This window comes from Phyllobates terribilis, unplaced genomic scaffold (assembly GCF_046119375.1).
Source record: "Phyllobates terribilis strain yellow unplaced genomic scaffold, ASM4611937v1 Scaffold_1__5_contigs__length_1240528914, whole genome shotgun sequence".
Classification (NCBI taxonomy): domain Eukaryota; kingdom Metazoa; phylum Chordata; class Amphibia; order Anura; family Dendrobatidae; genus Phyllobates; species Phyllobates terribilis.
This window is the reverse complement of record NW_027362761.1, coordinates 1,130,336,413-1,130,354,048: the sequence shown is the minus strand read 5'-3', so window position 1 is coordinate 1,130,354,048 and position 17,636 is coordinate 1,130,336,413. Positions and strand designations below refer to the sequence as shown.

Below are 17,636 nucleotides of genomic sequence, written 5' to 3'. Positions count from 1 at the left end.
CATTTTTAGAAGAAATAAGTAGCCCCCCTGACTAAGCGCTTGACTGCTGCCGGTGCCTGTGTGTGCTGATATGCTCTCATTATTTCACATTTAACTACTGCTGGCACAGGGTCCTTTGCTCTACTCATAACTTAGGTTTTGTGTATATTAAATGAGCCTCCGAATCACGGCAGTCTCACCCATCCGTCATATTATTATGGTCAGAGCTGAATTCGGATAAGTGTGTGCGGGGATTGTGGCACACAGGGTTATTTTTAAGGTTCACACTGAGAATCATAAAGCTGGGAATAACATTGCTTATAATTCTGAAACCCGACTGAACAATCCATGCCACTTTAAATATTGCTGAATTATGTAATGTTAGACTTGTCTGTATGAAATAAGGCAACAATGTGCATGAGAAATCCATTCAGAAAAATACAAGATTTTATCATTTTTAATATTTCATGATGGAAAAACTAGAATGTAAATTTCATTAGAAAATACTAATGATTTCTAGCTGCACAATAATAAATAAAAACTGCCAAAAAAACAATCTGATAATCATAATCATCATCATAAGCGTCATGGTTTGTCTAGCGTAGAAACCGCACTGTAGACTAGTCAGACAGGCGGGTCCCTGTCGGCTTCTCCCCACTCACTGCCCTGGATTGGCAAGTCTCTGCCCACATAGGGAGAAAACTGTCAAATTAGGGCAGCGAGCAGTGACAAGCCATTGGGGACCCATGCCTGTCCGACTAGTCCCCAGCACGGCGCAGTCCCCATTGACTGTTAAAGTACGTTTTTTTCCAAAATACCACAGAGAATCAGAGTCCAACTTACCTGGCTGAGTTCATACAGCCGGTGACTGATAAATGCAACCCGATCTACGGGCAGCATTTATCAGCTGTCAGGTTCTCTTTAAAGGGAATCTGTAAGCACGGTTTTGTTATCTTAGGACAGCAGGAGATACGGTCTGAAACACAGATTTCAATGACGTGTCACTTATTAGGCTGTGTGCTGTTGTTTACTTACAATGAAGGTTTTATCAGTAGGAGATAATCACTGCTGGACTACAGCAGCTACAGCAGCAAGCGATCCCTGGTCCAACTCCGACCCCTCCTGTGATAAGGATCTCACTGTCTCACTATGTACATAGGGAGTTGTGGTGTGGGCGGGGTCAGCTGTGGTGTGGGCGGGGTCAGCTGTGGTGTGGGCGGGGCTGCTTTTTGAGCTCGGCTTCATACTGCATCTAAGAACTCTGATTGTGTCACAACTGCTGCACCCAGTAAACTAAGTGACACATCATTGGGATCAGGGCTACTTGCACTATATTATGCTTCTTTCATATTAAATGGCAAAAAAAACTGACAGATTCCCTTTAAGAGATATTGTCTCTTTGCCGCAAAATATACCACCAGTGAATTATAAAATGGTGAGCCACACCGTGAGCTATGAACCACCATTACCTGACTGTCCAGCATGAAATACCACATTTTCCCTGCTGTGGGCGCTGTAGAGGGAATGTCTAGACAGATATGGTTTTCCCTGGAAATAAAAAGCTGTTTGTCAGGGAAGAATCAGCATAAAGGCTGCAATTTGCAAATAATAGTATGTAACATTATTACATAGACCTGTCACCATTTGAGGCTAGTGTACTTGCTATGATAATTTAAGTGAGAATTTCAGTATAATGCTTTGTAAAAATTTATACTCTGTCTCTGATAAACAGCTGTTCAGTGTCCCTCCTCCCTGCTGCTGCAGAAACTGCGCCCACCTAGCCTTATTGACAGCCATCTGGTGTCTCTCCTGCTGCTGCTGAAATCTCGCACTGCTCAGTACAAGCTGAAGCTGTCACTCAAACTACTTGGCAGCGACTGACCAGCTGTCAGTCCAACTAGATGAGTGGACACTAAATACACTTGGACTCATGAGCTCTCTCACTCTTTAGCTCAGCTCATAAAATGCTTGTTTTAATATCAGAATTATATAGCCTTTCTTAAATAGATTTTTCAGATGACTCTCCCCAGCCTCATCAGGTCTAAGGAATCTATTTAACATCATACATAGTTTGCATTGTGAGAACTGGTGACAAAATCTGCTTTAAAGGGCATCTGTCAGTAGGATCAACCCTCCTAAGCCATCTATAGGTAGGTCAAAGAAAGCTGAATAAAATGATACCTTGATATCTGCAAACTGATGTCTTATTCCAGAGAAATCTACATGTTTCTTATATGTAAATGAGCTGTTCAGGACTATGGGCCGGACATAGATCTTTGTGAGACTCCGCCTCCAGCATTTATTTTACATGAAAGGGGCAGTTATCAGTGTGATGTGTAATGTCCGCTCTCTGCTCTCCTGATCTCACTGCAGAGCTGTGTGTGATTATACCTGACACATCTGCAGGTTCCTCTCAGCTTCAGCTTCCATCTCACCGGCAGACAGTACAATACAGCAGAGCTGTGAGAGCTGCAGCAAATATGTTTGTTATGAGACAAAGTTCAGCTCTCATGTTCTTAGTTACATGTCTCACGCTGGTAACTCCTCCTTTCATTTAGAATAAGTTCTGGAGGCAGATTCTCAGGGAGATCTATGTCCGGCCCATAGATCTTAACAGCTCATTTACATAATAAAAAAACGTGAATTTCTATGGAATAAGGCATCAAATGGCAGATATCAAGGTATCATTTTGTTCAGTTTTCTACCACCTACCTGCCCATATAGATGGCTTAGGAGAGCTGATCATTCTGACAGATTCCCTTTAAAGCATAGAGCTCAATAAAAAGCAACATGTGATCAGCTTTATTATTGACCACGATAAAGATATATGATAAAATGTAATCAGTGCAGAACGTTATTCCTAGAGCAGATTTATCATAAGTGAAAAAGAAATCATTTGCTAGTATCATCTTTGTTACGCTCAAACTGAGCATATCCATCGGACCATTGTTTCTTCTCTATAAATATTGTGTAATATCTATCTAATATCTATCTATATATCTAATATATCTATCTATCTATCTACAGTATCTATCTATCTATCTATATATCTATATATATATATCTAATCTATCTATCTATCTATTTATCCGTCATCTTTCAAATCTACAGAATAAAGTTAACATGTCAATTATCATGTCAGTGAATGCAAAAAAAGAAAGTGAAGCCATGACAAAATGTTTGTACATCACAAAAAATAAAAAAAATATATATATTTTGTTCATTTGGTATTGTTGTAAACTTATAGATCCACAGAATAAAGTTAATGTGTCAATTATACTGAGTGATGAGATTTGTTTTAATAATAATGAAAACATCCAGATTTTCAGGTTTTTTTGCTTATTCCCTCTCCTCCCAAAAAGTATAATAAAGAGTAATAAAATGGAGCCAAGGAAAACGACATTTTGTCGGGTAAAAAAATAAGCCTTCATACAGCTTTGTTAATGGAAAAAATGTAAAGTTGTGAAGCAGAATATGGCGGCACAAAAACAAATGATTTTTTCTTTCAAACAGTGAATTTATTGCACAAAAGCAATAAAACAAATACAACTATGTAAAGTTGGCCCAGCTATAATCGTGCTGACTCACTTAACACTTTATTTGTGAGCACGTAAAAAAGAGTCAAATTTAAGATATAAGAAAAAAACAATGGCAGAATTGATTTTTTTTTTAATTTCTTCTTATAAAGTGTTAATAAAAGTTAGTTATTCAGTTAAATGTACTCTAAAATGGTGCCAATGGCAAATACAATTCATCCTGACAAAAAAAAAACAAACTCTCATCCAGCTACAAAAGTATGGTGGCAACAAAAAATAAAGTTTGTTCTTTAGCCCAAAATAGGCCTGGTCCTTAAAAAGGACCTGTCACCAAAGCAAACAGTGATCAGTTTTTGCTCTTTTTAATTCCTGCTGCTCCCCTGATTATTCCATTTTTAAAACAACCCCACATACCATTTACATGTAGTGAAAATTTTTTATGGTCTTTACCAGGAGGTGTGACTCACACCAGGAAAATTGAGCCCAAAATGGGTGGAGCTGGGGTAGTATGGGGACAGAGTGGTGTCCGCTCATCTAATTCATAACGAGTTGTGTCGTACCTTACCCTCAAATCTTACTCCTGTCTCTGACTGGAGTAAGATTTGTGATGAGGCACACACCACTTTTAAGTCAGATTCATTAAAAGGCTGACTCCAGCACGCCTCCTTATCAACACTGCCGTGAACAACCATAGTCTTGATGAATTGAGACCTTTGTTCCTTTTTGTGTCGTCCTCCAGTTTTCTAGCTCCAGATTTCACCGTACAAATTGAAGAATTTGTATTTCTTAAACCTGATTAGGCTGTTCTGAAAATCCCTTTCATACTGTATAATCCTCAATGAAAGTTTAATCCACGCCTACCTAGTCTGATTGACAGCTCCTCAGTGTATCTTCTCTCTGCTTGCGAGATTTCACACTTCAGCTGTCAGTCAGTTGGGTCAGTGGTGGGAACTGAATAGACTTAGACTCATGAGTATGGATGAGCAGACGTGTGGAATTTCGGGTTCTGGTACCCGACCTGAATTTTATTTCAAAGTTTGATTTAGGTACCAGAACTGTACCCAAACTTGAGCCAAAAACCCCTTTGAAAACAATGGGGACCCAAACTTTTGGGCTGGGGAAGAAAAAATCTCTTTCTCTCTCTCTATCTTTGCAACGGACTTCCCCTGGAACTCTGAACATTGCACCAGACTTCCGGGAGAAGTCCATGTTCAGCGATTATCACCGGACTCTAACTGTCATCTCTAGTCAGCACTTGAACCCGAACCACATTGAGAGGAATGGGGACGTGAACTTTTGGGCTGGAAAATAATCTCTCTCTCTCTTTGCAACGGACTTCCCCCAAAACTCTGAACATTGCAATGGGCGTCCCGGAGAAATCCATGTTCAGCGTTTATTACCGGACTCTAACTGTCCGATACGAACCCCAAACTTTTACATATTAGGTGGACATATAAAATGCTCATTTTAATATCAGAATTATTGATCCATTCTCACATGAATTTTCAAAGCAAGTACAACAGCCCCATGAGGTCTAAGACATCTATTTTAAACAGTATGCAATTTGCATTGAAAAGATCTGCTCTAATATAGGACCCAACGCTGCATGATGTTGTGTGCATTACTACAGCTCAGTTTATTGTCAACTGATGGGGAAGGGGGAATTGGTGTCTTTGCTATTGGGTTTTTTAAATCCTAGTTGTGCTCCTGATGAGGAGACCAAAAGCTAACCCTCCAACTATAGAGAATATGGGTGTTTCGTTGCATTGTAACCTCTGCTGGACCTTATGCTCTATGTACATGTCAGGGTTTGGGTCCAGTAGAGCATTCCCTGCCCTCTGGAGGTTGGTGTGACCCTGCAGATATACATGCATAGCATGACTGTGTTCGGTGTGCCCAGTGTGGTACCTTATGCTGACACCCCTCTCTTCGATACTTTTTTGCTCTTATTCACTTAGTAAGTTAATCTGTAAATAAGAGAGCTGATGTCCTCTCTGATCGATTTGTGAAGTCTGCAACTGATTGGCTGTAGCAGTCATGTGAAACAGCGCCACTCCTGTACTTTGGCTGTAACTGGTATTACAGCTCAGCCCCATCTAAGTGAATGTAAGATATACATCATAGATGATTGATGTTATTTATTGAAAACCTAAATCTCAACCCCTATTAAATAGTAAGATATTTACAGAAATAGTATTTAGTACGATCTTCTCACATCTATCTTGGCCGCAGTATTGTATAGAAGGAGGAAGACCGGCAGCACTGCAGTATTGAGGATTGTGTCAGATCAGACAGGACGGACAGTGCTGCATACCAAGATGAAACCATCAGATCCCATTTTAAGCCCATGGGGTCCGCTGGGTGCCATTGATACCCATGGTAAGAAGTATCGGGCAAAGAGTTGTCATTTTCAATATAACAAATACGTGGATCTGTTTAAACATTATGTTTCTCCTGACAGTGTGAATATTTTGGAGGATAAATCTATTTAAAATACAAAGCGAAAAATAAAGGCATCTGCTTTACTATGGTTTCCTGTCAGTAATAGACACTATTTTATATAGATATACAGGTGCATCTCGCTAAATTAGAATATCATCAAAAAGTTTATGTATTTCAGTTCTTCAATACAAAAAGTGAAACTCATATTATATAGAGCCATTACAAACAGAGTGATCTATTTCAAGTGTTTATTTCTGTTAATGTTGATGATTATGGCTTACAGCCAATGAAAACACAAAAATCATTATCTCAGTAAATTAGAATAATTTATAACAACAGCTTGAAAAATGTTTTTAAAATCTGAAATGTTCAGTAAATGCACTCAATACTTGGCCGGGACTCCTTTTGCATCAATTACTGCATCAATGCGGCAATGTGGCATGGAGGCGATCAGCCTGTGGCCCAGCTGAGGTGTTATGGAAGCCCAGGTTGATTTGATAGCTGCTTTCAGCTCGTCTGCATTGTTGTGTCTGGTGTCTCTCATCTTCCTCTTGACAATATAAGGTCAGGCGAGTTTGCTGCCAATCAAGCACAGTGATACTGTTGTTTGTAAACCAGGTATTGGTACTTTTGGCAGTGTGGACAGGGGCCAAGTCCTGCTGGAGAATGAGATTTCCATCTCCAAAAAGCTTGTCGGCAGAGGGAAACATGAAGTGCTCTAAAATGTCCTGGTAGACGGCTGCGCTGACTTTGGTCTTGATAAAACACAGTGGACCTACACCAGCAGATGACATGGCTCCCAAACCATCACTGATTGTGGAAACTTCACACTAGACCTCAAGCAGCTTGGATTGTGGCCTCTCCACTCTTCCTCCAGACTCTGGGACCTTGGTTTTCAAATGAAATGCAAAATTTACTTTGCATTTACTTAGTGTCAATGACTGCCTTCTGGACATCTGTCAAGTCAGCAGTCTTTCCTATGATTGTGGAGCCCACTGAAACAGACTAAGGGACCTTTTTAAATGCTTAGGAAGCCTTTGCAGGTGTTTTTGTTCATTATTTTAATTTACTGAGATAATGACTTTTGTGTTCTCATTGGCTGTAAGCCATAATCATCAACATTAACAGAAATAAGCACTTGAAATAGATCACCCTGTTTGTAATGATTCTATATAATATACAAGTTTCACTTTTTGCATTGAAAAACTGAAATAAATTAACTTTTTGATGATATTCTAATTTAGTGAGATGCACCTGTAATTATAGAAGAAATAATATTTGTTGCTACCTGGAGACAGTGAAATGGGCTTCACATAAAATCACCACAGTGCAACATAGAAAGAAGCTTTACCTATTTATATCTAAACACCATCTTAAAATAATAAAAGAGATAGTGTTCCTCACCAGTCCTGGCTCCAGTGCCAGGCTTTGCTTCCATCTCCTATGGCTAACTCCCATTGTGCTCGATTGCTTCAGAATATTGTAGAAGCCAGTCAGTCTCATGACATTTTAAGGCTGGCTCAGCCAGTGACTCATTGCCTGAGTATTGAGGTAATATAGAACTCACCTTCACCTTCCATTTCTCTCAGCTCCAGCCAGGTGTATAATTATCTCCACAAATACTCCTGACTTCTATCTAGCTACCAGCTTCAATACCAAACTCAGTCCAGTTACTTTAGCTGTTCTCCACACCTACAACTCTGCTGGATTAAAATATCAGATAACGAATTCACTATTCTTGTTGCTGTCCACGCCTTCGTCTATGCTATCAAGGTACCTGAAGCTTAATTTGCCTCTGCTATCAAGATACCAGATAAACAACCCGTCTCTGCTAGTCTTGTTGCTCACACTTTCATCCCTGCTATCAAACTATCTGATAATTATATGTCTTTGCTATCCTGGTGCAGTTGCATTCTTGACTCTGCTGTGTCAAATTGCCTAATAACTAACTCATCTCAGCTATCCAGATGATATCTGAAATTTCAACGCTGCTGCGTCAAGTTTTCATTTTAACCAAAACATCTCAGCTATTGTGGTGCTGTCGCACTTTCAACACTGCTTTGTCAAACTGCCTAATAACCAACGCGTCTTAGCTATCCTGGTGCTGTCTACACTCACAACTCGGCTGTTCCTGTGTAACCACATTCCTGCTACAAGTTATCAGATTGCCTATATATTTCTGCTATTCCTGTGTGGTCTGCACATCTGGCTCTGCTGTATCTAGTGCTTCCAGCTCTACTATGTATCTGCCATCCAGCATATTCTTCTGTATTGATGATCACAGAGCAGTGTGCCATCCAGCAAGTCCAGCTCTGCTGTATCATCGTCTCAGTTCTGTGCTGCTCACCCTGACCTCCGACGGATGGACAGACGGACCATATCACATTGGAAGAGCAATTCTGACATTGGATGATAAAGGTTTCTATATCCACTATATTGTTTTTTAAAAAAAAAAGTAGCTTTAGTTGAATGTGTATTTTTAAGTAGAAAACTAATTTGACCCCATGATTTTATATTATTCTATATGAACGGAAACTAAAACTAGAACTTCAACACTGCAAATAGTTTCTACTAAGTGCCTCACACTGAAATGATACATATTGGATCTCTACGGAATGTAGATCTGTAAAATTGCACAGACGTACACAATGACACCTAGTGGCAGATGATAATAAGGGCGCTCCCAAAATAAAGGAGACTGACCTGTCTAAGAAAACTGATTTCCAGCATTTAATTTTTTATTCTTGTTCGTCTTGACTCACTGGATACTTAGTGTATCTGTGAGCAATAAGCGATCAAGGAAAGAGTCCCAGAGGCACAAATAGTAAGAAATATCCATGTCAGTAGCGTCCGGTGGGCAGGAGACTCCGTAGTTTTGTGACGCCTCTTGGGGGCTAATTTACAGAAAATATTGAATAGTGAATTGCTTAAATAGCAACATCCTAACATATTTTAATTTAATTAATTGCGTCTATCGAAGCCTATCTCTAACGAGTCTATTTCCAATTCTTTTATTAATGCCAATTGATGGCTAACGCTTTAGAAATGTAAGATAGTCGCTCAACTAGTAATTTCTTAAAGTTGTCAGATCTGCAGATCTGTATGGATTTTAAGATTCCCACAATTTTACTTCATTAATTCACAAATTATTTCAAATGAAATCTACAATTTAAAGGGGTTTTCCAGAATTCGAAAAATATTGCAGATTTCTTTTTTTTAAACCACAGTGCCACACCTGTCTACAGGTTATGTCTGGTATTGCAGCGTAGACTATTTGACGTGAACAAAGCTGAAATGCAATATCACCCATAACCTGTGCTCAGGGGTGGCACCGTTTTTGGAACAAAGCACAAATATTTTTGTTTTTTTCCTAATCCTCTACCACCCCTTTAAAGGGATATTCCCATCTCCAAGATCATATCCCGATTGTAGTATGTGTAATAATATTAATATTAGCAAATACCTCCAATTAGAAATGTAGTATAGTTCTTCTCATAAGCTATGTCGCTTACACCATGTGCAGGGCAGTGCAGTAGCTTAGATAGCCATGCTTACGACCACTAAGTGCTGTCTAACTAACTGTCACTATGTGAGTGGTCGTAACCAGGGATACCTAAGCTACTGCAATGTCCTGCACATGAGGAAAGCTACACAGCTAATCAGAAGAACTATACTACATTTCTAATTGGAGGTTTTTGGAGGTAATTGGAAGTAATATTATTATTATTACACCTAATACATATTGGGATAGGATCTTGGAGATAGAAGAATACTTAAAGGGGTAATCCTATTATTGATAGTACATAATAATGCACTGCCCTTAAAGGGGTTGTCAGATTTGAAGCAGGCTAATAGATGTCAACTCCATTGATATAGAAAGTTAGTGTAGTGAAGAAATGTAAACCGACTATCCATATATTATATTTACATTCAGTAGTCATGTTTTCATGAGCAGGAAAACAATGAGAATTAACGGGGTTCCCCTTTTGTTAGAAGGGTTCCCCACATTTCCAATGCAATGCAAAATCTCCAATGGGGCCCCCAACTAACACAGGTCTTTAATAGTAATAGTCTTTTTAACTGAGGCAAAGGGACCTTTGGGGTCCCTTAGTCTACAGGGCCCGGGTGTGATTGTGACCCCCTGTACCTACTGTAGTTAAGCCCCCTGGTTCCCCAATGATAAGCTATTCCCAGCCAGCACATAGCCATGCTTGGATGCTAAGCGATCAACTATGATCTGCAAGGTGAGCTTGGCAACAAGTGTTCAATTCCTCTGCAGCGCCACCACAGGACGACTGAAGTATTACACAATTCCTATTAAAATCAAAGAGCTATCTGTGTATTGCGGACATCCTGTGTCCCCTGGATACATAGTGCTAGATGCAGAAATCTTTTTTTTTTCTCTAAGAATTCCGTAATAATGTATAATAATACTGTAATAATATATATATAGAACAGGTGCCACAACCCCCTTATGGGCTAATCAGAGCCCATTCCCAATGGGTCATTCACCATTCTACAGTCACGCTGCTTAATAGAGGCACATCATACGGATATCAGATCAGTCAACAGCAGCTTATTGACAGTTTTCAAGTGACAAAAGCAGAAGACAAACAAAAAAAAACTACACAAAACAGCAGAACAAATAAATAAATAAAGATTGACTGGATAGACGGTAGAGTCTAGATCGCTGGTTTTCTTAGGTAGAAATTCCATTTTATGAAAAGTAGTTATTTTTATATTTTTTGGCAAGAAATATTTTTGCAAAATTAAATTTTTTTCGAGAGGTAGACAGAATACAGGATGGCCCCCAATGCAGTAGTAGTATACAGTATAGTCCTATGTGTACTATCCTATTAGCAAGGAAAGAAAAGATCAATCTGTTTTTGGACTATCTGAGTTGAGGGCGGCTTGCGGTGCACAGACTAGTAAATCATTATTGGTACCTTTGATTACATCGATTCTTGGCAGAAAGAACTAATATAAATTCCAAGATTCTGAGACTATGCAGAGAAATGATAGACGGCAGACGGTCACTTTTTGAACAATCAGTGCTCACTCTATTATGACTGAACCAATGGGCAGCAGGGTGGCTCAGTGGTTAGCACTGTTACTTTGCAGTGCTGGGGCCCTGGGTTCAAATCCCACCAAGCACAACATCTGTAAGGATTTTTGTATGTTCTCCTTGTGTTTGTGTGGGTTTCCTCCCACACTCCAAAGGCATACTGATAGGAAGATTGTGAGCCTCGATGGGGACAGCGGTGATAGTGTCTGTAAAGTTCTGTGGAATATGATATATAAGCAAAGCATAATAATAAAAGGTTTCCACCGGCTACTTACAAAGTTTTGAGGAAAAAGTTTGCACTTAGTACAGAAAAGTTTAATATCATCACAAGTTGTGAACCAGGCATAGAATAATTTCGCATGTCAATCTCAGCGGGAAAAAACTATCAGCGCAAAAATCACAATTTCAGGCATGGATTTAAATCCAGTTTTTAAATAAGACGCCGTAATTGTAGGAAAAGGCAAAACATCCCACAACAACATATAAATACTGACAGTTTTTACCGTAGTTTTTGGTAGACCTATCTGCCGCACTATATAATGTTAATCACTTCAAGTAACAATCATTATCCATTTAGCCGTTTACAACTGATATGAATATATAAGTTTAGGAAAAACTTTTTTTCTTTTCATGTGTAACTTTATTATCTTTTTTTTTGCCATTTAAATCGTTTTTACTTTCCTCCTGTTCTACAGCGTAAATCTTTTCACATTTTATTTTTTTGTTTATGTAAGAAAATTAATGTTTAATCATTAGGTATCCACTCTCTATACTATCAAGATACCGGCGGAGAAGACCCTGGTGGACCTATCTAGGCTTGCACAACATCGATCATCCTACAGATCGTTCATTCATCAAGTCGCCATGGCTCGGGATCAAGCCGAAGACCATTAAATAAAGAAAAAGAAATAAAAAATAAAGAAACAGTGAGAGCTTGGAAGCGAATGCTCATGTCACGTGATAAAATCTTATGTCACACATATACATAACAATAGTAAACGGGGCATCCCACTAACAATGGCTAGAAGCTAACACAGCCCAGAGATCACAGCCTTCTAGGTACAGTGCCCCATTTTTGGATAAATCTATCTAATCTATGCATTCCTATATCAAATAGTCCTGGTATAGGAGGATCTGGTGGATTTTGATCATTTCCATGACACTTTCCTTTCTATTGCCTTTGCCGGTCTCTGATACACAGTAAGACGTCTTCAATGCAATTCTCACTGTCATGTAATGTAAACCTAACAATCTGTGTTGTGTCATCATGTAGTTTCCACGTGTCTATGTATACAGTAAGGGTAGAAATGGAGACATGTTAAGGAGGGCTAACAGGAGCATGTGCCCAGGGGACGAAGTGAAAACAAGACACTTTATATAGTGAAGGGTATCTAAATGCAGGGCTAAGACAATGAACTCAACTTTTCCCAGGGTGAAAGAAGGTACAGCCATGGCAGTGAGAAGGGATACTAGTATATATGGGGACATGTACCTATATAGGAATGAAGCGTGTCCTCCACCTTTTTACGGAGCGCGTCCTCCACCTTTTAATGGAACGCGTCCTCCGTCTTTTAACGGAGCGCGTCCTTTGCCTTTTAACGGAGCGCGTCCTCTGCCTTTTTACGGAGCACGTCCTCCGCCTCTTTATGGAGCATGTCCTCCACCTTTTTTATGGAGTGCCTCCTCCACCTTTTTTACTGAGCACCTCCTCCACTTTTTTACGGAGCACGTCCTCCGCCTTTTTACGGAGTACGTCAGCCGCATTTTTACGGAGCACGTCCTCCACCTTTTTACGGAGCACATCCTCCACCTTTCTATGGAGCACATCCTCCACCTTTTTACGGAGCACCTTCTCCACCTTTTTTTTTGGAGCACATCCTCCACCTTTTTTTGGACCACATCCTCCACCATTTTATGGAGCATGTCCACCACCTTTTTACGGAGCACCTTCTCCACCATTTTTTTTGGAGCACGTCCTCCACCTTTTTTTTGGACCACGTCCTACACCATTTTACGGAGCACGTCCACCACCTTTTTACGGAGCACATCCTCCACCTTTTTATGGAACACGTCCTCCAACTTTTTATGGAGCACATCCTCCACCTATTTTATGAGTTTTTATTTGTGTTTTGTGCAATTTTTGGTCGCGATGTTCAGCTTTTTTTATTACTAAACTTTAGGGATAGCTTTCTACCTTTCTGTATTGTCTTGTATGGCTGTGTAATGAGGAGGTTTCAAGTTCACTGAAAATTTTGTAGTATATAATGGATGTTGTGATTACTGCAATTAAAAGAAAGATATTATTATTAATTTATATATTTTTCCAAAACTTTTAGGGTGCTTGTACATATGAGGAGTACTACATAGCGTATGAAGGTACACAACTTAATATTTGGAAGGGTCACCACCACCACCACCACGTTGCCCCTCCAGGAGTCACAGTAGCCGTCCATGCTCTCCGCATCCTTCAATAAGTGAACGCCTCGCTTTACACTTCTGTAAAATAACTCCACACATGTGCACGGCGCTGACATCATACAGCTGTGCGGTGGCATGCACGCCAGGGTGGCGACACAACACATTTGGGGATACAGGTGCTGTAGGGCACCCGGCATGACACCAGTTCACACACTTTTCAACACTTTACAAGAAAGATCTCACAGACAGCCTATTTAATATTCATCACCTCCATCCCGGTGTCTTCCCATCATCCACAGTCACAGTTTACCAAACTCAAAAGTATCAAATAGTCTATAAGTTTACAAGCCAGAGTGAAGTCCTCGGCATAGGACGGACATTGTTGTCCTGCTACCAACTTTAAAATCATCTCAAATTCTTCAAAATATTTTCCGAATCATTGAAAAAGACTCAGAAATAGGATAGAATCGATCAAAATCATATATTGGACGATTTCAAGACTAAATCATAACTTTACCCCAAACATTGTAACAAAACCCCAAATTCTACTTACATAGAAGCCAATGATAGGAGGTAACAGAAGACGATACAGATGATGATGGAAATCTTGGACTATGCATTGTGCACGTTCTAGGATCCTACATGACCGTCTATAGGGGAAGGTCGAAAGGACTTACCTCCGTACGAGACTGCAGCCTCTTGTTCAGCTCGTATATACGGTACTCTGGCTGCACCATGTATGGGGAATGCCTTCTGTAGAAAGGACCAAAAGGAGAAGAATAGAAAGGGTCATGCGGAGTACTGGACATCTTTTTTGCTTCCAGAGAGTCAGATTTGCAACAGCATCCATATAGAGCTCATGGACTGTGCGTTCTCCCCAGCATAAACTAGCAGTATGCAAACACAGAGCACACTGCCTGCGAACTGCTTGTAAAGCCCTCTATGGCAAGACAGAGAAAGAGAGGGAGAGACTGGAGAGAGGGAGAGAGGAGAGGCTGGAGAGAGGAGAGCTGGAGAGCACCAGAGCGAGAGGCTGGAGAGCACCAGAGCGAGAGGCTGGAGAGCCTCAGGCTACACTGCCTGTTTTTAAAGAAGCAGTATGCCAATAGGGCGACTTCCTGTCCGCACAGAGGGCGCCTCAGACACCATGCAAGAATTTGTTTTCATTTTATCCGGCAGGGTCCCATAGGAAAGCCGGAGACTTTCTGTGCCGAGCATCTATCCTGCTTCTTCAGATTCTGACTCATTTTTATTCGTTCTATGTAGGTGTGTTATCTATTATTAATAAAAAGCCTGGCCATTAATGTGAGGAGCGGGCACCAGAAATTCACTGACAGATGAAGAGAGTCCAGATGTAAGCAAAATTAGGAAGCAAATGAGGATTAGAGATCATTATGGGTCCATAGGAAATCTGCTGTATTATTGGAAAGTTTGTAATTATCTATCTATCTGTCAATCATATAGTACAAAAATACAAGTACCAACTATCCAATCCCCTACGTCTCTTATTCTCATATTTAATAATCAATCTCATATCTATCTATCTATGAATCTGTATATCTAACTTTCTTTCTATCAGTCTGTATAACTATCTAATCTATCCATTTCTCTCTGTCTATATCTGTGTCTAGCTCTCCATCCATTTCTCTATTTATCTATGTCTATCTGTCTATGTGTCTGTCTATCTATCCATATCTATCTATCTATCCATATCTATCTATCTATTTATCTGTCCATCTATCTCTTTCAGTTTATCTATCTGTCTGTCTATCATCTATCTTTCTATCTATCTCCTCTATCTATCTACAGTGGGGAAAATAAGTGTTTGATACATTGCCGATTTTGCAAGTTTTCCCACCTACAAAGAATGGAGAGGTCTGTAATTTTTATCGTAGGTACATTTCAACTATGAGAGACAAAATGTAAACATAAAATTATGATTTTTAAATTATTAAATTGCATTATATTTTATGAAATAAGTATTTGACCATCTACCAACCAGCAAGAATTCTGGCTCTCACAGACCTGTTAGTTTTTCTTTAAGAAGCTACTCTACACTCATTACCTGTATAAAGACACCTGTCCACACAATCAATCACACTCCAACCTCTCCACCATGGCCATGACCAAAGAGCTGTCTAAGGACACCAGGGACTAAATTGTAGACCTGCACAAGGCTGGGATGGGCTACAGGACAATAGACAAGCAGCTTGGTGAGAAGGCAACAACTGTTAGCACGATTATTAGAAAATGGAAGAAACAGAAGATGACTGTCAATCTTCCTCAGTCTGGGGCTCCATGCAATATCTCACCTCATGGGGTAAGAATGATTCTGAGAAAGGTCAGGAATCAGCCCCAAACTGGTCAATGACTTGAAGAGAGCTGGGACCACAGTCTCAAATATTACCGTTAGCAGCACACTCTGCGGTCATGGATTAAAATCCTGCAGGGCAGGCAAGGTCCCCCTGCTCACGCCAGCACATGTCTAGGCCAGTTTGAAGTTCAACAATGACCATCTGGATGATCCAGAGGAGGCATGGAAGAAGGTCAAGTGGTCAGATGAGACCAAAATAGAACTTTTTGATATCAACTCCACTCGCCTTGTTTGGAGGAAGAAGGATGAGTACAAACCAAAGAACACTGTCCCAACCATGAAGCATGGTGGGTGAAACATTATACTTTTGGGGGTGCTTTTCTGCAAAGGGAACAGGACGGCTGGACCGTATTGAAGGGAGGATGGATGGGGTCATGTATCTCGAGATTTTGCCCAACAACCTCCTTCCCTCAGTAAGAGCATTGAAGATGGGTCGTGGCTGGGTCTTCCAGCATGACAATGATCCGAAACACAAAGCCAGGGCAACTAAGGAGTGGCTCCGTAAGAAGCATTTCAAGGTCCTGGAGTGGTCTAGCCAGTCTCCAGACCTGAACCCAATAGAAAATCTTTGAAGGGAGATGAAACTCAATGTTTCCCAGCAACAGCCCCAAAACCTGAGAGATCTGGAAAATATCTGTATGGAGGAGTGGGCCACAATCCCTGCTGCAGTGTGTGCAAACTTGGTCAAGAACTACAGGAAACGTCTGACCTTTGTAACTGCAAACAAAGGTTTCTGTACCAAATATTAAGTTCTGTTTTTTTTCTATTGTATCAAATACTTATTTCATGCAATAAAATACAAATTAATTATGTAAAAATCATACAATGTGATTTTCTGGATTTTTTTAAGATTCTGTTTCTCACAGGTGGGAAAACTTACAAAATCGCCAGTGTATCCAATACTTATTTTCCCCACTGCATCTATCTATCTATCTATCTATCTATCTATCTATCTATCTATCTATCTATCTATCTATCTATCTATCTATCTATCTATCTATTTTTCTATCTATCCATCTATCTGTATATCTATCTGTATATCTATTCATTTATCTATGTATCTATCTATATTTCTATTTATCCATCCATATCTGTCTATCTAGCTATTATCTATCTATCTATTTATCCATTTGTCTATCCATCTATCTATCTATCTAATTTTCTATTCTATTTGTGTATCTATCTATCCATCCAGACAGACAAAAAATGATGAAAACAGCACTCCTTGTAGAAACAGGTGGTTTATTTAGCTAAAAAAAAGAGCTCTAGCAATGTTTCGGCTCCAATGTGAGCCTTTCTCAAATTGTTTGTAAAGAGCTGCTTGAATTTTCTTTTGTTATAAAACTATCCATCTATCCATATCTATCTATCTAACTATCCATCTATCTATCTATCCATATCTGTCTATCTATCTATCTATCTATCTATCTATCTATCTATCTATCTATCTATCCATATCTATCTATCCATCCATATCTATCTATCTATCTATCTATCTATCCATCTATCCATATCTATCTATCTATCCATATCTGTCTATCTATCCATCTATCTATCTATCTATCTATCTATCTATCTATCCATATCTATCTATCCATCCATATCTATCTATCTATCTATCCATCTATCCATATCTATCTATCTATCTATCTATCCATCCATATCTACCCATATCTATCTATCTATCTATCTATTTATCTATCTATCTATCTATCCATATCTATCCATATCTATCTATCTATCCATATATATCTATCTATCCATATCTATCTATCTATCTATCTATCTATCCATATCTATCTATCTATCTATCATCTATCTC

At 39.5% G+C, this 17,636-nt stretch overlaps 1 protein-coding gene across 3 annotated transcripts in view; it reads right to left on the bottom strand.

The window, feature by feature from the left end:
* The window catches only part of LDB2 (LIM domain binding 2), a 548,527-nt gene extending 533,915 nt beyond the window's left edge, over positions 1-14,612 (bottom strand). The window contains exon 1 of one of the 3 annotated variants that reach the window (XM_073647144.1): positions 14,118-14,612. In XM_073647144.1, coding sequence (XP_073503245.1) covers positions 14,118-14,249 — 132 coding nt within the window. In that variant the 5' untranslated portion in view covers positions 14,250-14,612. The remainder of the gene's footprint in view (positions 1-14,117) is intronic. The other 2 variants (XM_073647134.1, XM_073647155.1) reach the window with 2 other exon arrangements.
* Between the last annotated feature and the right edge of the window lie 3,024 nt (positions 14,613-17,636).